We start from the raw sequence: 20714 nt of genomic DNA on the forward strand, positions 1-20714 counted from the left end.
TTTGATGATTCATACATTTTGTTGTAGGTGGAGAAAATAGATACAGCATTAGGAAAATATCTTGATGCTGCACCACAGGCATTTGTTCCTGAAGAACAGACTGGAATTATTAGTGAGCCTGTCATGAAATGCCCATCATGTGGCTCTGATATGGTTCTTAGGAAACGTAATACAGGAGGTTTTTATATTAGTTGTCTTGGTTTTCCCCAGTGTAAAACTTCTTTATGGTTTCCAAGTACTGTTGTTGATGTAAAACTAGCACCAAACACATGTCCACAGGTAATTATTGTTTTTAATTTTTATCTATTGTTATTTATTTATTTTTTAGTGTTGATGAAGCTTGACATATATAATGTAATGAATTTATTTTTTTTGTCTGTTATGCTTTTTTCTGGATCTGTAAAACTAGTAATGGGTGACATAAGCAAAATAAATTTAACTTTTGGAACAGAAAAGGAAAGTCTAAGAAGAGGAAAAATAAGACTTCTCATGTTAAAGATTTAACTACTGAGGGAAATTTTCTAGCCATTTCATACCACTCTATACCACTTGTTTTTTTCATTTCTGAACCTAGTATGTTATTGCTAAGCTTTCCTCAATTTACTGTACAAGATGGAACTAAAAAAAGTGTTGTTTCTATTTTTTTTTTTACAAATAATTTTTGTGTACCTCAGTGCCACAAAACAAAATAGCAAAAATTTTAAGTCAAAAACTTATTGAAAGTCAGCACATTCATTATTCATAGTACAATTAACACAGGAAGAATTTTATATACTATTAAATAATTGTGTAGTTGAAGAAAATTCAGTTGCCTCAGAATGTTGTGAAACTCATTTGATTAACTGTTTAACTGGCAAAATATTGCATGACTTTGGCAGCTATTTAGAGGTGGGAAATAAATTTTAAGTAAAATTTTCTTTAAATCTAACACCTCCAATAAAGGCTAAAATAAAAAAATAAAATTTTCAAAAAACTTTTCTGCATTTTATGTCTGGGATATATAATTTTAAAAGATTGTAGAAATTCTTGATAGCTCTATGTATGAAGTATAAACTTTCAAAAGATTTTTGAAAAAATATTTGAACTGAAGGTTAGAACAAAAGAGGAAAAAAAATTTAATTTTGAGAGGTGGAAGTTGATTTTTTTTTGTTGATAATTTTAACATGCCTTGTAGTTAACAAAATTGCTTTAATTAAGCTTTCTCTAAAATACCTTTGAATAAAATTGAAATTATTTTTTCATGATAATCCCCATCCTCATATCAAATTAAAAAAAAATTAATATGATCAATGGCCCATATATATAGAAATATTCAAGCCATATTAAAAAATAAATCGGTTTGGTCAATCCTGAGATATAAGGCCAGAAGTATTGCATACATACACATATGTACATATATATGTTTTTTGATATAGATGAACTAGTTGGACCCTAAAAAGTAAAGATTTACAAAAAATCTGATACCCCTCTTTGATATGATCACCATAGTTTCCTTTTAATATTGTTCTTCTAGTGTATTAACTGGGAAAGTAGAAGTGCATTAAAAAAATCAGCTGATGGATTTCATCCATAAATGGGTAACAGTTAATAAGCGAATGGGTAACAGTGAAAATAATACTATTAATATGATATTATTAAATCATTTACAGTGATATAACAGGCGAAAAAATGAATATTTTTGATTAATTAGAAATTTTTTTAAAACAAGAATATTGAAATAATATTAATTTTGTTTAAAATATTAAGTTTGAAATAATTTTAATCTTAGCTTTTTTTTTACTTAAGCATTTATACATGTATTTTTGAAATGGGAGTAGTAATTATTACATATTTTATATTTAATACTAGCCCCTTAACTCATTTTTTATTTAAACATTCTTCTTCCTTATGTATGTTTATCTAAATTTTTGTTATGGATCAAACATAAAATTTATGTAGCAACTTATTTTTAACTACAATTTCAGTCTTAATTATTTTAAAAACCAAAATTTTTAGCCGAATTAAGATTGTTAAGACTGTATACAAACAGATACAACTAACTTTGTTAGTTAATTCAGCATGTACTGGTGAAAAGATAGCAAAAACCAAAGAAATGCCTAGAACAAAAATAATTGAAAAGTGTCTTTTGTGGAATTAACAAGCCTCCCAAATAAATATGATGAAAGTTTGAAGCAAATGCATCTATATCTTAAACATACTTTAAATTTTTAGTGATGTTTAGGTGCTGTTTGGTGTTTAAGAAGTACTTACACATTCTTGATACTGTTGTTTATTTACTTTACTTTTCCATCTAGATATCACTATAGCTCTAGAAGGAAAAGTATTGTAATTGGTCCAATTTGGGCATATGCAGTTTTCACCAGATTTTGACACTTTGACTCACACAAAACCCATAAAACCAGATGGAAATTTTCCAAATGTTAATGTTCATATGTACATGTGTGTGTTCATTGTTGACCACTAAATCATCTTATATCTCCAGAACTACTGGACCAATTTTGACATAACTTGGTCAGATTACTAATTTATATGGGGCATTGATGCCATTAAATTTTGAATTTAAAAGGTCTAGGGGGTGCGGCTGTACAGCAAGGTCACCCTCAGTATCTCAAGATTTTGCCTAATTTTGGTCATATTTTTCTTAGGCACATTTTTTAACAATTATAAAAAACAATATTTGCAAAAATTATTTTGTAAAATCTCACCCCCACCCCAAAAAATGCTGTTGTAGATGTCTGCTATGTTGTGACGACATACGTGAGCAGTACAGTTAAATAAATGAGTAATATATAAAGTGTAAAAAAGTAGCTTGGTCTGGCTGGGTTTTGAACTTGTTCACCCAGTTGACTTGGTACTTGGTGCTTTAAGTCTTGTGGCTACACCAGTCTGCTAACCATATAAAGGGAAATTTTTTCAGTGCAAGTTTTCAAATTACATTAGTTTATTTAGTGTCAACCATCACTGCTACTACCACTACACCCGCGTGAATTAAATATACTGTATGCACGCTTGCTTTAGTTAGAATCATTGAATTAAATAAACGAAAAAATATATTTAAATAAAATTATAAATATTTTAAATTAAGTTAGTTGTATGTGTAAGCCATTAGAAACAACACGCAGTTGTAGGACTACTGAACGTGGCTTTAGCCGCGTGATGGGAAAGTCCTTTTTTACAACTGTGTTGTTAACCTTTTTCTGAACATATTATAAATAGTTTATATTTAATTAGTTTTAAATTAGATTATTAAGTATCTTCATATTATCAAAACTATATCATCTCTTTAAAATAGAATAAAAAGAAAATGTTAAATAATTTTTAATTACTGGACAGAGACATTGGAAAGTTGTATTCATAGAGTGGTAATATTGCATTGTTTAAATTTTAAAGAAAATCAGTGAAAAATGTCTTTTGTTATCAAAACTGAATAAAAAAGTTATAATCCTGGTTTTAAATTTTGGTGCCAAATTGTCTCTTCAGTTTTCATTGATTTTCAACAGAAATTAATAATAAAGTTATATCAGTCATTAAAAATGTTGTGGAATTATCATAATTGTTGGTTTTTGAAGCAATTTTTTTCAAGCCTAAATAATAGATTTTGTAAAAATGTACCTTTGGTGTTGATTAAAAAATACCAGAACTTTTCAAAAAAAAAACCTGAAGGTTTCAGTCTGAAACCTTTTAGAGAAGACTGAACCCTTTCAAAAAAGGAATGTTTTTGATTTTTGACTATTTCAGTTGAATGATGTATCAACTATATGTAAAATAAATTATCATTTTTCTCTTTTGTTTCATTTTTGATTTATAGTTTTAATTTTTGTTTTGTATAATTAAAAATTTTTTTTTAATTATCTTTTTTTACAGTGTGGACCACAAGTGAGACAATTGATATTTAATTTTCGTCCTGGTGCACTTGCTCCATATTACCCAAATAATTATACTGGCTGTGTAAATGGATGTGATTCACATTTTCTAGATCTCCTAAATGTTCGACCAATAGGAAGTATGTATTATTTGATTCATATACAGTAAAACTCAAATATAGGAAATATGGGTTGAAACATTGTTATAGTGAACATTTAATCTCTATTGAATCACTTTTCATCTATTTTAAATGGTATATGTTTTGTTATGAATAAAACTTTAATATTGTATCCGCAATTTTATTAGAAATAACAGTGATTTATACATAAAAAAATTTTGTATAACATTACTGAAGTTTTGATTTCTAAGATTTGATTTTCTGCAGAAAATTAGGAAATAATTGGAAAAAAGCTGGAATATATATAAATATCTTTTTTGTTATGAGCAATATTATACATATTATAAAAGAACATCAAAAAATAAGAATTAAAACATTTTTTTATTAAGAAATATTTTATTCTTGAAATAATATTTTATTTAATTACGTAGGATGAAACCCCTCTCTGTTAATCATATGTGCAGTGACAATTTTCATTATTCTTGAATTTGTTATTGTTAGTTTTATTGTTCTGCATCACAGGCAGCATTCTTTTTTTTTCTTACAAGCATTTATTGTGGATGTTTGTAATTTATTTGACTCATTTATATTGATTGTAGAATCTGTTGTAATTTTTCCAGTATTGGGAATGGATAAATTTTACTCATTTTTTTTGTAGTACTAAATATCTGAAAGCACAGTTCAAGTAGTAATCCGAATCGTTATTATTAATTCAATATTATTGACTATCAATATTATCTTGTCTGATTTTGTTATATATTGTATTTCATCCTTGAAAAAAACATATGTGTTCCCAAAAAAAAAGAAGATACTTCTTGAAAAATTTATATATTTTTCTTCTATCAAAAAAATTTATAAAAATTTGTCAAATCAATGTTGTTAAATTTTGATTTTTAGCGCTAAATCTGTTTGAAGCTCCAATAATAAATGAATTCCATTTTATGGAATTCATTAATATTGGTAGTTGTGCTGAATCTGGGGCATTTGTGCCGTCATCCAAAGCCATTGAATGCTTCCAATCTAGCAGTCTTCCCATTTAAACTTTTTATATATCATCAACCATAATTTCTATATGTGGGACAACAACAGTATGTCTCAACAAACTAATATTCTCAAAGTCTTTTTTCTTTTCTGGACATACTATACTTGCGACATCCAGCAGATAGTTTGTTGCAAGCAAACAAACAGGCAAATTTTTATTAAGAATAAAATAATCCTTCGTCCAGTTGTCTTGAAATTGATGATTCTCTGTATCTACTTTTATTTATTTTTTTGACATGACCCCTGACATTGTCCCAGATTTATAAGCAGTATTCAGAACTGTCAAACAAAACTATCTTCTTTGCCAAAATCACTGAACAGAACACAGTCTCAACACTGACACCAAACAGAACAAAGTTAGAAAGAGATCTTGGTAGAAGGGAAACATGGTGTTTTACGCAGGTCATATCCATCACCTTAACATGAGTTAGCAGAACATAGCATGGTTTCTCCCACCATAAATCAGACAATTTTCACTGAAATAAATTAGGGCTGGAACAAAAGAAGTAGAGGGCTGGCTCTGGCCTGCAGGCCGTGGATTTCCTATGTTTGCTTTGAAAATTATTATAAAAAGTAATATAAAATAACATAAGTAGTAATATAAAATAACATAAGTAGTAATATAAAATAACATGTTCCTGTAAATATCTGATATTTAAAAGAGTAGAACAAATAATACTTGATAAAACAAAATAAAAAGATTGTACAAAATATAAAAATAATGTAAAAAATGAAAAAGTAGAAAAATTTATAGAAATGTTTCTGGTTAGTAGAAGTTTCTGGAAGTAAATGTTTTTGGTTTCTGGTTAATGTTGCTGGTTAGTAGAATTTCCCAGGTACCAGGTAGTGATGGTAGCTTCCATATTATTGATTCTTTCGCTTATTTTACAGCACTGATTGCTTATGAAACAGTATAACTTAGTTTTGTTTTATTTGTGATAGTTTTTTAAACATTTAATTTTAGACATTTTTTAAAATTATTTTTTAGGCTCAGCTGGAACTGGATCTACTCAGTCAACATCATCTGTTTCTCAGAGTCAGACTCAAAATAGTAGGCCAACATGTGAGTTATGATTATTATTTTTATGATATAGCGTGTGCGAGCAAGCGTGTGCACACACACACACACACACACACACACACACACACACATATACATACACATACACACAGAGAGAGAGAGAGAGACTGCAAGAGATTTAGTTATTAGCGCATATGAACAAGAACTGTCACACAATACATCCTAGAGATAAGGAAATGTGCTCTAAATTAAAAAGAAAAATACAATTTTTATGTAATTATATAATAACTTACAAAAATGTATAGGTAACAGTCATTTACATATAATTATTACACAAACTGATAGCTAAACTATAATTGTACATGAGCATTATAACCTATATCCTATTGACAGTAAATGAATTTTTAACTGGTGATAGCATATTGATAGATGTTACAGTCATCAGTCAGGTAAATAATAGATGCTATAAGCCAATCTATTACCGATGACAACAGTCATTAATGATATCAGTCAACCAGTTATCAAATAAGATTTAATCTAAAAATTAAGTAAAATCTTAACTAATCCATACAGTCATGGTGAAGCATCATCGTAGATGCATTTTGTTTTTACAATCAGTCACACCATGTGCTTATTAATCAAATTTATCCACTATTAATAATTTAGTAGATGTTGTATTGAAAAGTTTAAAATAATAAAATTGAAATAAAATAATGAACACATTATAGATGTAGTTTCAGCGAGCATAGTGTACTCTGGAAATACACTGAAACAGTAGTGTACTGTTTCTTAATTGATGAATCTGTCTAACACATTATAATTAGGTGTATTCACCCACTATTATCTCAAATCAATCATCTTAACTGTATTCAATGTATATTGTTCTATTTCTATTATACATGAGAACAAGTGAACATCACTATGTTCACATGAATTGCTTCTCTATCAGATGTGGTACAAAATACATACTTTGTACATTAGTTCTTACTGAAGAAATCTTTAATTTTTTTAATACTTTTATTAACAGATTGCATAAATTTGCAGATTAAAAGATTACAAGCGATAAAAATTAATATTTACAGAAAATCCCTTCACTTAAAGTTGTTTGTTCAAGTATTACATTACTTGATATTGTTTTGTTGTTTCATTATAGACAATCACCATTAGAAAAAAGTGAGTTTCATAGTAATTATTTTTTAACTGTTTGATTTTACTCAAGAACCATTTACAGAAATTTTACTTAATCTCTAAAACCAGATGGTTGTTTCAACTACTTGTTTGGCACAGAATGTTCAGGATATCCTGCGCATAAATGAAGATAATATATACAATTATTCTATTAATGCTAGGATTTCCACATACTTCAACCACTTCTCTTGCAAAATGTGCAGGATATCCAGAACATTCTGTGCCAAACTACTAGTTAAAAATTTAGGTTATGAAGAAAACAATGATTCAGTGAAAGAGTGGTAAATGTAGTAGAAATTAGAGAATTTTTCATATATTTTTCTCTCATGGAAGAGAATTACATATAGCAATGAATGGTAGTAAATATCTTACCAGCTCGTAAGGTAGTTGCAATTTTTAAAAATTATTCTTGTTAAAGTATGATCTCTCTCTCCCAAAAATGTTGGGTCTGGTAGATTTTCTTTGTCATTTTTCTGTGTAACATACATCTTTTGTCATAAATTGAATCTATATGTATAACTTCTTTAGTTCAGTGATTAAAATAACTTACAGCTTAACTTTCAAGTATATTGGAGAACCTTTAACATATTAACTTTGTCAATCCAATTAACTTGATTATAAAGTAGTAACAAGTTACTTATTTCTAATCAGATTACTTGGAAAGAAGAGTTGAAAAAAATTTGTGGTTAAAAAAATTAAAAAGTAAGCATTGGAGATATAAAACATAACTAAAAATTACTGTAAGTAAAACTAATATAAAATTATTTTTTTCTAAATGAATTGTTCATCATAAGCGAATCCTATTAAAGATTATTAAGATAAGCTTATTTTGGTGTTGACTGAAGGCCTGATTCATAATTTTCTTTGTTGGCATGTATCTTGAATCAATTACATGCTTAATCTTGCTTTATTATTCTGCATCTTGACATCAAATGAACATTGTACCTATTAGTAATGTCTATGAATGTTGATTAATTGATAAGTAATATTTTGTGCAGTTTAAATGTTTAGTATTTTCATCTATTATTACATTTATTATTCTATAACTGTTACTTATAAGTTTTTATACATTTTATTATATGCAGCATTTAACCACTTTATTCTTGTTTGGTATTTCCCATTCAGGCCCAGTACTGAAGAAAAAGAGGCTATTATCTGCAGCCAAATTTACTAAAGTTTTTTTTTCTAATTATTTACTAATGTTATAAGATTTTCAATTTTAGAATTATAATAAATTTGTGATTATTTTTCAGTCAGATTTAATAATAATAATCAGCAGCAATCACAAAATAGTAGAACACCAGGTCCTGTTGCACTACCCAATAGACCATCCACTCAACAGATTTCCCACCAATTTAATGAAGGTGAGTAGTTTTTTCAAGCTCTTTAAATTAAAACTAAAGACAATTGTGACAGTGCCTTATAATGCTTTTTTTATTTTTCATCAGAACTTTTGTAGTTCGCACTGCCACTTCTTCAGTGACCATATCAAACCCCATGATTTTTATTTTGTTTTATAAATATTAAAAGGTATAAATTAAAAATATAGAAAAATGATGTGCTACTGATGTGATTTTCAGACTATCCTATATTATTTTACCTTCCTTTTTATTTTATTTTGTGACTTTTATTTATTTTTAAATGATAATTCTTAATATTTTTGAAGTAAAAAAAATCATCTTTTTAATGTGGTTCCTAAAAAATTAATGTAAATTTTGAAAATAATTTAACAAGAAAAAAAGTCTAGTCATTATTATAAAATAAATCTGTTTTGTCGATATTTCAAATTTGTTTTCCACGTTTTTCTGTTAAAAAGGAATTTAATAAAATATCAATAATACTTCTGAAGATACCTATGGATAAACTTTCCACTTGTAATACATATGTCAAATTTTAAAGTTGTGAACATCTTTTTTATGATAATTTTGCATACTGGTAAATAGTTGCTGTACTAGTAAAATAGTATCATTATTTAAAAATGTCCACTTCTGAGTTTTTCACCTCAAAAATATGATAAAAATGTGTTCTATATGGATACATTTTTATATGGTCATTTTAATTCTGTTATTAATTAATCAATTAAAATACTTAACTTTTTATACAATTTTATCTCAGTTGTTAAACAGAACTGTAAATTACTTATTATCACTATTTATCTAGAAATGATGCCATACCCAATGTATTTAGTTGCCAAATATTAATGTATTTATGACTTCAACTTTTTACTAGCAAAATTTTAATTTAATTAGATTGGTTTAAAAGTTTAAGAATCCATTTTTTTGGAAAACATTGATTTTGTACTTATGAGATCATTTTATTGTGACTTTGATCAATTAATTCTCTGTATTTAGCGTAGATCTATTTATGTATTTTTTGTATTTATTTAATTTGTACAGTTTGTGATCCATTGAAATTTTTTTTTTTTGATTCAGTTTAATATTAATCTTTCTTTAAAAAATTAAGTGTACGGTAGTCGCCACATAATTGCAAGCTTGGATGATCAGCCTGCATGTCACTGCTATAGTTCTTATTGTTCTATAGCACTTATTGTTCTCTGAAAGATTGGCCCGCCATGATTAGTCACTGTTAGTAGCATAAACATGCAACTTACATTGGGTAGTAACCATCGCCACTTCAAGCTCGCTGTTAGGTGGCAACTATACTTGGTTGATAATCTGCCCCTTTACAAAAGCAATTTTATGAATGAGCATTTTTATGATCAAAGAACTAAGCATCTGCATTAAATTTTTTTTCTGTATGATTCATCTCTTGATAAATATTTTAAACATAACAAATGAATACAAAACACTATACTGATCTGAATAAATTTGATAAGAACTCTTACATCCCTTAAAGAAAAAAATGTTCTTAAAAGTCAGCTGACTAAGTATGATCAAATTTTTTTTAAAGTATCAATCTATATGTCTGTTTTATATTTATACTTTTTTTCAGATGATGAAAGAGAAGTTGAGTGTAATTGTGGCCTACCTGCAAAAAGGTATTTAATCTGTTTTTATCTGAGATATATTTATCGTAATTCCTTTTTTTTCTGAATTGCTGAATTACTATTAAATTACTTTCTTTCCTTTTTTTTTATTTGTTGCGTGTGGGTTATTTACTGCTATAAATGTTGATTAGGATCCCTGTATCAAACTACAACCTTTCGCCATTTTACCTGAATTTTTTTTTCTTGTTATTTGACTGAATGTTTTCAGTTAATGACTTTAGAAAAATTAGTATAGTGTAAAACTAGTTGTTATATCTATTTATATAGTTTGTTCTTAGAGGACACATTCAATCTTACATTTTACTAGGATATGTACATTTTCATGATCAACTGTTAATAAATGACAAAAATTTTTATATCTTAAAATTAATCTATAAAACTTATCATATTTCCGTCTTTTAAACCTAAATAGTGAATTAGTTATCTAAAAAAAAAAAATTATCCATTAAAGATTTTGTCTGTATCTATGCATTAGTGATGTTCTTGGAACAGTGACTGAAAAGTAGCCGTGATTTTATGCTGCTCTTACACAGATTTAAATATTCTCAGGTCTGTTCAACAAGTGCTATAGCTGTGGGTGAAAAATAATAGAATGTGTGTTTATATGATAAGAATTAATTTTATGAAGTTGGTTAATGACAATATGATGCATATTTTCATAGGTAGCATTCTTCAACATACGATTAAGTAGTAGTGACACCTGCCATGTGATTGATGTTAATTTGCAAGGTGACATTAAAGCAGTATGCTATGATTGTGTTCTTTGATTTGTTGTGATTTCAAAATAATCATTGTTTTTTTTTTTTACGTCTTACTAACATACTCTATATCCATTGTCTTTTTAAAAGTAGGTTTAAGTTGGTCCTATGGATGTCAGTACGCATTCATTAGTTACTCATTTGCGGCATTGCCAGCAGTAATGTAACGCTTAGCAAACCTTTTTGCTTGTTTTCACATCAAAACGTTACACTAATCTTATCATTTCATAAAGTTATTAGATTTATGTTTACACATAAACACAGCTGGTACAAGAGTACATCATACAGAACTGTTTGGTTTAAATATCAAGTTGTTATCTTTCATTCAAAAGTTACAGAATGAAAAACAATTTGTATTGTCTAACTCATACTTTTGTAATCATATAGATTGGAAAAAACAAGATTTCTTTTTTAAACTTTTAAATGTAAATATATATATATATATATATATATGTTAAAATAAAATGTTATTCATTTTTATGTATTATTTATAGTCGTATATGCATAATTTGTGTTTAGATATTAATTCAGAATTGTATATTTCTTTTTATTGATATTTACTTATAACTTAAGAACCAGTGGTCAGATCTAAAAGATTCTTTTACCACTGAACTTATTAAATGTTTAGGAAGAAGGTTTTAGGTATAAATTTATCCAGGTAATTACATTATTGGGTAGAGTAGTAGCATTTTACCAAGAGAATCTTTTGCATTCTGTAAGAGTTAGTCATATAATTCCAGCAAATAAAATATATAAAGCATATCACTGTTTAAATTTCATTTATCAGGATAAAGTGTTTTTATTTGTTTTTTTTTTTAGGTTGGTGAAGGCAGATTATTTATTGAATTTTACCTATACAAAATTAAACAATTATAAACTAGGAGATTTGTTTTTAATTAGGAAATCTTTGAAAAATTGTGTTTAATAAACCTTTTTTTTAGATTACTTTCAGAAATATTTAAGATAAAGTTTTCAAGAAGAGTTTATTAAATTTCACTCTTTTCATAGATGTGTAAGGAAATAATTGTTTTCTGTAAACACTATATTCTGTTTGTAAAATTGCTAAAATGCATTTTATTTTAAAATTATTATTCTGAAAAACAAAATTCCACTATTTTATCTGTATACATTTTTCTGTTTGTACACAATTTTGCATGAACAATTCCTAGTAACACAACTTACGGAATAGACTTATTTTAATCAGATAGTGTTTTGCACATTTGAAATCTTAGTTGTCTATTATAGCTTCTTTTAAAATATTTAGGAGTAGACTGACTGCCTTCTTGACAAAAAAAAACCCCTTTACATTTCTTCTTTGAATGCATTTTTTAGTTAAATGTAATAAGTGATTAATTAATAAATAAACCATAGAGAATTTCAAGGGATTAAGTTTAAAACGATGTAACAAATTTAGTTCATAAATTTCTTTTAAATTATTCTGTAAATGGTTCTTGAGCACATTCAAATTTCCTATTTTAAATGCTTTCTTTTATAAAAACTGGAAAGTGATTAAATAGGAAAAGCATTATGTAGAGTGTATCCATTTTTTTAGCATCTGCTAGAAGTTTCACTGTAACTCCTTACCATGGGCAATGTTATATGTTACTTCTGAACTGTGAATGGTTGTATACGTATGAATATATTTAATTTGATGAATAATACTTTCCCTGTAAAATGTGGAAGGTGCATTTGTGTAGTTTTGCAATCATATCATATGTTTATAAAGCACATGGTATGATTATATTATTTATATTGGATTGATTGATCTCTAATATTCTTTTTATTTCAGATTAATTGTACAAAAAGAATCTGTAAATAAAGGACGTCCATTTTATAAATGTGGTAAAAACAGCAGGGATGAATCGTGTAATTTCTTTCAATGGGGTGATGGCCAGAATAATATTCAGGGTAATAACCATTCATGGCAAAACCAAGGAGGAAGAGGAGCCGGAGGAAGCTCTAATAGAGGCAGTAAATAAATCAATGTTTATAATTATTTTATGTAATAGAGTACTAAATTTAAAAGTTATAATTAAATTTATGAATTTTCTTCCTAGTGTTAATAGTGGAGAGAGTGTGACACTTATAATGTGAATTTTTTTTATCTAAGTTGATCATCTGTGATTCTAATAAAACATTTCTTTGCAGTGTATTAGTACAACACTGGAACTCACTTTTAGTAATAAAATCTAACATTATTTTCAAAATCTGTACTTGTTTCATTTTCATGAAATTGAACATGCAAGATATATATATATATTTATACATATCACAGAACCTTGCCATTGAGGGTTCATGTACTGATGTACTTGACAAATTGTAGTATATAAAGATCATTATTATTGAGAAATAATATTTCAAGTTTCAGATCAAGCTTTCATTTAGTGAATAAGTTGTTATTGTTATATTGTTTTTATGTGTAAGAGATAGTAAATTCCTATTTAATGCTTTTGATCTGTTATTTTTTGGAACCAACTAAATGCTTTATTATTAATAAACAGTTGAATGAGTGTACATTTATATCTTGCACATGACATCTACATCAGAATTGGGTCTTGTCTGATATTAAATACGTAATCTGAACCTATTCCAACATCAATACTCAAATGTTAATTAGATTGTGTATTATGTTGATGGCTGTCCATAAAGAACATTTTTTTTTTTAAATCTGATCTGATAATTTAAATGTTATATTGATTTGTCTGATCTAAATTATTCTGTACTGCTTGTGCACCATACTCAGAGATTTTTACAGTATGAAAGCTTCCTTGAATTCTGTTTTTGGAAGAATGAAAAAGATCCTGTTTGCTGGATTTTTATTATATCTTTAATTTTTTTGAAAAGGGTGGGTGCTATTTTAAGGTCAATTTTTTTTTTTTTTTTTTTGTAAAGAAGATCCTCAGAAACCATGTTTAGGAAGTAAGGGATGGTTGAGGTAAAACAGCCATTGCACATTTCACTAAAAATCATTGATTAGAAACATTGCAGTGCTCATGAATTGTAATGCTGCAACACCAATGAGTTGGTAGCCCACATATCTGGCAATTTCTTTATTATTGTATCTCTTAAGTTGTACATTATTTTAAAAAAGATTTTTTTTGTTTGACCTAGTGAGTCAAACTTCTGTCTGTAGCAACACTCTTCCAATCAAAAAAAAAGTTAACATAGAGTGATTTTGTCGAATTTTATTTTTTTTAATTGCAAGCATAATTGTGTTTTACTTTATACTTCGTAGCTATACCTCCTTTCTTATTTCCTTTTATGATAGTCTTCTTGATAAAGTTTTTAGCATTATTTGATTGCCCAGAAGTTCTCTACCAACAACTGGGATTTTATATTTTTTCTCTGTGTATGCTGTGCCACAACATGGTACGTGTTCAATTTTATGTCACAATCCCACAAGCTTTTACTAATTCTTGTTTCATACTTCATTGATAATTTTCCCTGTTAGTAATATGAACTTTAAAATTTGATCACCAATTGATTTTGGTGGCTAATTGGTTTTTCATTATCTGCAGTTGTTATGCTTACAAATTAAATAGACTAATCATAACACTGTATATATGTGCTCATTTATATTGTATGTGTTCATTTGTATATGTTCCATAATCTTGCAATATTTTGCTAGTGTGATGAAAACTTTTCTCTAATTTAAAAATAAATTTGACATGCATGTTCTTCATACTGCTTTATGCCAAGAAAATTATCATGAAATCATTTTAAAAGCCCCATAAAATATAAAAAGATGAGAGTTGCTAAAGAAATCTCACTGTGTAATACCGTAAGGCACTTGACCATCCCATATTGGTTCAAGAATTTTGACTGTGTATAATAATATAATTATTAGCTTTTCTAGTATTTTTCTAACACAGAAAATCACTAACGCTCATTCTTTTTATGAAATGAATTAGGTATTGTGTTGAGATGTGTTATTAAACTCTTTTATTGTTAATTGCAGGAACCAATAATCAAGGTACTGGAGGTGGACAAAGAAAATGTGGAATTTGTCATAGAACAGGTGAAATTTCATTAATATCAGTTATGATGTATCATTCTTTTTTCTGCAATGTGCTGAAAAGTAATTTTGAAACTTTTTCAGTTGGCGCTTATCTTTTTCAGTAAAATAGAATACATCTTATGGACTTAAAATACTTATTTTTTTCATTGACCATTTTAGTCAGTCCATTATTAAAGTCTTTTTGAAGGGACTGTGGCCTACGGTCCTCTCAGTACTTTTTCATATGTTCTGATCTCTGAACTATTTCGGGTGTTGTAAGTTTCTTTCTTATGAGTGTGAAACGAGTGTTTTTATCCTTGATTTTTCGTTTAATTTTGTCAGAGGTGTCTTCTGGTGTAAGGCCAATTTCCTTCAGATCCTCTCTTATTTATCTGCTTCCTGTCTAGGTGTTTTTCAAGTCAAGATTGTACTGTACCAGCTGTTTCAGAAGTCTCGAAACTTCCATCCTCATGATGTGTCCAAAGAAATCCTAGTCTACTCTTATATATAGTATTATAGATGGGTTCTAACTCTTTGTACATGATTTTGTTGGGCACGATCCACCACTGCCCGTGCTTCCAATTCTTTTGATTTTCTGGAGTCTGCTGGTCTTTGTTCATTTAGGTGGAAGTGTTTCTGCTGCATATGTGGCTTCTGGTTTAAAAATATTGTATTGTCTTATTTTTGCACTTTGGATAGACATTTTTACTGTGGGTGTACCAAGTTAATTTTTGTACTTTAGCTAGTTTGTTCTTATTTGGATTTAGATTTTTTCATTTAGTTTATTTGTTACTGTTTCTCTGAGGTATTTAAATAGGGTTACTATTTTGACTTTATTACCAGTAATGTTTACTTTTAATTATCTTGGATTTTGGGGCATAATTTCTGCCTTTTCGAATGATATTTTGAGGCCAGTTTTACTTTCAATGTTTTGAAGTTCTAATATCTGCGTTTTAGCTTCAACGGTACAGTTTGCTAGCAGTGCCAAGTCATTGGCGAAACTATGGCAGTTTGATTTGATTTTTTGGCCTATTTTTATTTTTGGGAGGCATTTTTTGAGCTATTTCCTCATTACCATTTCCAGAGCAAAGTTGAATGGTAGTGTTGAGACTGCATCACCTTGGCGTAGTCCTATTTTGATCTCAGATGGTTCCACGGGTTCGGCTCTGAATTTCACTTTTGACTTAGTGTTTGTTACATCAGTTTTATCATGTTGTTGAAGCCCTAGGCGTCTTAGAATTTTAGTAGGGATTTTCTATGGATGCAATCGTATGCTTTCTTGATGTCTATAAACATTATCACCATGTTTCTGTTATAATCCATTATTAACTTGAGACTCATGATCTGGTCCTCCAGGATCTAAAACCTACCTGGTATTCTCCTAGTTCTTTCTGAAGTTGTAAAAAGTTAAGTTGAAGTTGAAGTTGTCATCATTCCTGTTGAGGATGACTCTTGAAAGAATTTTGTATGTTGTGTCTAGAGTGAGGTTCCCCTGTAGTTGTTAGGATCTGTTTTGTCCTCTTTTTTGTGTAGCAGGTGGATGAGGGCTGTCGTCCATGTTCTGGTAGTTCTTCTTTGATCCATATGTTGACAAGTTGTTGAAGGACGTGATTTTTGCTGGTCTTCCTGCATGTTTCCAGATCTCTACAAAGGTCAGATCTACTCCCTCTACTTTGTAACTCTTCATCTCACTCAATGCTAAGTAGATTTCTTTTATTGTTGGGGAGGGATAGATGTTTTCTGGTGGTGTTGTTATTAGGGGTTCCAGTGTCGAAAGTTTAGGAGTTCTGTTGGTTCTTCACAATTTAGGAGTTTGTTGAATTATTTAGTTAGGATTTCCTTGTTGTTTTTATTGTTACGGGTCAGATTATGGTTTTGATCCTTCATTATTAGGGTTGGGGGTTTGTATTTTTGGAGTTGTTTTTTGAAGGTTTTGTGGTAGTTTCTCGATTGTGTTTTGTTGTAATCTTCTTCTGCAGATTTCAGTGTGTATGGTGTTGTCTATTTATTTTCCGTAAGGTTTGGATGGTTTTTTTTCTTTGTTTTACTAGATTTTGGAAAGATATTTCTGGTTTTTCAGATTTACACGCTCTCGGCCAGAGCCCCGAGGAATGGAACTATCAACAGCTGCTCCACCACAGAAGTTAAATTTTTATGGACTTGGTTTTTGTGCTTCCTTTGGGGGAGTGAATTTAATTTTAATTTTTACTACATATAAATCGAGTAGGTCCCAGAACGTTTCTGTTTCTTTACGGTCTTTAAGAGATTGTTTTTATTAGTGGAGGTGTGGGCATTTATTATGGCGTATATTGTATTAAAGGCTTTTAGGGTGAATGTTGTACCAATTCTTAGGGATTATGACTTGAATTCTTGTATGGAGTTTATTATTTTGAGACTGACTAAAAAGCTTGTTTCAAACTGTAGGACACTTTTCATCACTCTCTTTCCAGGTATACCTTTGTAGAGCCTATATCCTTGAGATTCCATGGCATCCTGATCAGTGCTTCTTAATCCCTGCAGTTCCATGATGAGAATTTTGTGTTGGTCTATTAGGTTGGTTATTATTTTTAATTTACTAGTCTGTGGAAATCCAAGTGATTTGCTTCGGTTTGATTTTGGATTTTATATTGTTCTAGTTCGAGTGTGCAATGTTAGGGCATTCCAATACTATTAAAATCCATTGTTTAAAATAAGTATTTTATTAATCATTTTTTTAAATGTTTTTCCAGATTTCTTTTTTGTTAGTGTTTATTGTGGTTATGTTTATCCCAGTTATTTATTTAATTCATATTGTGCTATAAAAACATGATTTTATTCTTTCTAAAAACAGTGCTTTTTTCTTCTGTTACTTTTATTGTATTATTTTTTAAAGTTTTTTGTTCTACTTTGTTAAATATTCAATATTAATTCATGAAAATAATTTTGAGAAACAGATGAACATTATGTGACAGGTTATTATGTACATTTGAAAATTAATATCTGTACTAGTAATATGTGCATTTGAAAATGAAGATCTATACTAGTTATCAATAATGTAAAAAAGATTTAATTCACTTAGTTAACACGTGGACTGCAGGTGATGTAATTATGTTCTTATGTTACAATGCTGTTGTGCAACAACAATTACCACAAATTATGTAAGTTGTACATGAATCTTAATATTCATATGAAATCTTTTTGAAGATCTTTTTGTTTGTAAATTTGTCAATTTAAAAATATATTCTAGAAATATATGTTAATTTTTGTTGATGGTTGTGCATTTTTGTAATTTTTCTATACTGCTTTTTTAGCTTAATGAAATTACTTAAAAAATTTTTTCCCCAAATATGAGAAGTATAAAGTTTTTTGTAGTTCTTTTTTTATTTTTACTTATTGAAAAACATTTTGCAGATTTTTTCTTTAATTATACTCCCTATAAAGTCTACCATTAACGCTAGTCTTTATATTTGCCATAAAATTTAATTTAACCACAAGTTATTTTTCTTACTTTCATAAAAACAGAAAAATTTTCACTTTATTTTTTGCTTTGAATTTATTAATTAACTGCCTTTTATGACAATAGTAAAAATAAAAATTTAATTAAAAAAATATATAAAACGCTTAGTGTATTCTCAGGGACTGCATATTTTCTATAGTAAACTATAGAGAAAAAAAAATTTATTTGAATTAAATAAAACTAAAATATTTTAATAAAAAATACTTAAAAATAAAAGAGTAAAATTTACTTAATTTTTTCTTTATCTTTATAGTTTTTAAAATGGCATATATTATATATGCAGTTTAAAAAAAAAATGATATATGCTTTATAAAACTGTATATACAGGGTGTCCCATATAAAACGCAACCCATCAATCACTCATCCATGAAATTTCAAAAGTCAAGCTTACTCGTTACTCGTTAAGTCAAGCTTACCCTTACTCGTTACTGAAATGGACTTGTCCAACATCGCAGCGACGCAGTAGAACACTACCGATAGTAACAACAATGCAATCATAACGTTCAGTGTATTGCTAGAGACAAGATGGTGTTTTCGCTAGATGAACGTGTTTTCATTGTTGAGTCGTACTTCAGTACGAAATCAGTGGCAGTGGTTGCAGTGCAAGATTTGTTTCGCCATAAATACCCAGATAAATCAGCTCCTAACAAAACATCAGTATTAAGGTTAGTTGCAAAATTTAGAGATACTGGTTCTGTTAATAACAAGGAACACAAAAGATCTGCGTCAGTGTTGAATACAGGTACAGTCACTGAAATTAAAGACCAATTACTCGCCTCGCCAAATAAATCGATCAGACGTTTGTCTGCTGAAATTAATTTGTCTAAATCAACTGTTCATCAGGCGACCAAACAATTACAATTACGACCTTATCGCATTCAAACGGTTCATCAACTTCTTGAGCCCGACAAAGAAAAACGGCTACAATATTGTCAACGGTTCCGTCGATTTCTGCGTGAGGGAATTAATGTTATGGATTCGTTATTTTTTACAGATGAAGCACGGTTTCATTTGGATGGCTACGTAAACAGCCAAAACAGTAGAATTCGGAGTGCTGAAAATCCCCACGTTTATCACGAAAAACAATTACACCCGCAGAAGTTGGGCGTGTGGTGCGCGATATCGCGGAAGAAAATAATCGGTCCTATTTTTTTCGAGTACACCATTAATGCAGAACGATATCAGGATATTTTATTTCAGTTCATTGCACTCTTGGAAGAGGAAGACAGCACTGCTGACTACAACATGACGGTGCGACATCGCACTACGCAGGTTCAACTTCTGATTTCATTCAGGAATTCTTTGGTGATCGTGTTATCGGTCGAAGCTTGTGGCCACCAAGATCTCCAGATTTGACTGCGGCGGATATTTTTCTACGGGGTTAACTCAAAGAAAAAGCCTACAGCATCAAACCACGAACACTTGAACAATTGAAAGTCAATATTGAACAAGATGTATTAAATATCCAGCCACAAACTTTGAAAAAAGTTGCAAGAAACGCTGTAAAAAGAATTGAAGCTTGTATTCAAGAAGATGGCGGCCACTTCCAACATTTACTCTAAAGTTAAGGTAATGGATGGTAATAATAAAAATTACATTTACATTTACACATGCCTTTTTATTATTTCAATACCTACCAATATAAGGTTGGGTTGCGTTTTATATGGGACACTCTGCATATATATATATATATATATATATATATATATATTTATATTTATAACATATATATGGCATATATAGATTTTTTTTTTGAAGTTTATATGATTGATTATTTCTTAAAAACTCATTCTTACTTTTACAGGACATACGAGAAGAAATTGCCCAAATGCTTGATAATGAATATTGCAGTTGACTGACACCATTATACTAAACAATAATATTCATTGTAAGTATTATATAGTACTAATTTGTAAACTTTTCTGTAAAAATGTGCACAACTGTTATGGCGAATTATTTGTATTTTCTGTAAATTATTTATAAATAATTTATATAATTAAATCTTTTTTATATATTATTTCATTTTGTTTGATCCTTAAATCCTTCAGTGTTTTGGTATAAATCTTTAATTTTGGATTATAACTGAAAAAAATTTAAGGAACATCACAATTTTTCTTTCAAGTTACAGTCATTATTCTGCATAGACTAGTAAATTTGTTTATCACTCAAGCTTAAAGTTTATTACAAAGTATTGACTCGCTTCAGTCTGTCAGTGTTAGGTGCT

At 28.8% G+C, this 20714-nt stretch overlaps 1 protein-coding gene across 3 annotated transcripts in view; it reads left to right on the forward strand.

Moving 5' to 3' along the window:
• Top3alpha (topoisomerase 3-alpha) overlaps positions 1–20507 on the forward strand; it is a 65453-nt gene extending 44946 nt beyond the window's left edge. For 2 of the 3 annotated variants that reach the window (XM_075374993.1, XM_075374994.1), the window contains exons 14-21: positions 28–279; positions 3865–4003; positions 6012–6086; positions 8486–8596; positions 10185–10230; positions 12787–12968; positions 14956–15015; positions 20295–20507. In XM_075374993.1, coding sequence (XP_075231108.1) covers positions 28–279; positions 3865–4003; positions 6012–6086; positions 8486–8596; positions 10185–10230; positions 12787–12968; positions 14956–15015; positions 20295–20326 — 897 coding nt within the window. In that variant the 3' untranslated portion in view covers positions 20327–20507. The remainder of the gene's footprint in view (positions 1–27; positions 280–3864; positions 4004–6011; positions 6087–8485; positions 8597–10184; positions 10231–12786; positions 12969–14955; positions 15016–20294) is intronic. The other variant, XM_075374995.1, reaches the window with a different exon arrangement.
• The last annotated feature ends 207 nt before the right edge of the window (positions 20508–20714 follow it).

Source organism: Lycorma delicatula, chromosome 9, assembly GCF_047948215.1.
Source record: "Lycorma delicatula isolate Av1 chromosome 9, ASM4794821v1, whole genome shotgun sequence".
NCBI classification, from domain to species: Eukaryota; Metazoa; Arthropoda; class Insecta; order Hemiptera; family Fulgoridae; genus Lycorma; species Lycorma delicatula.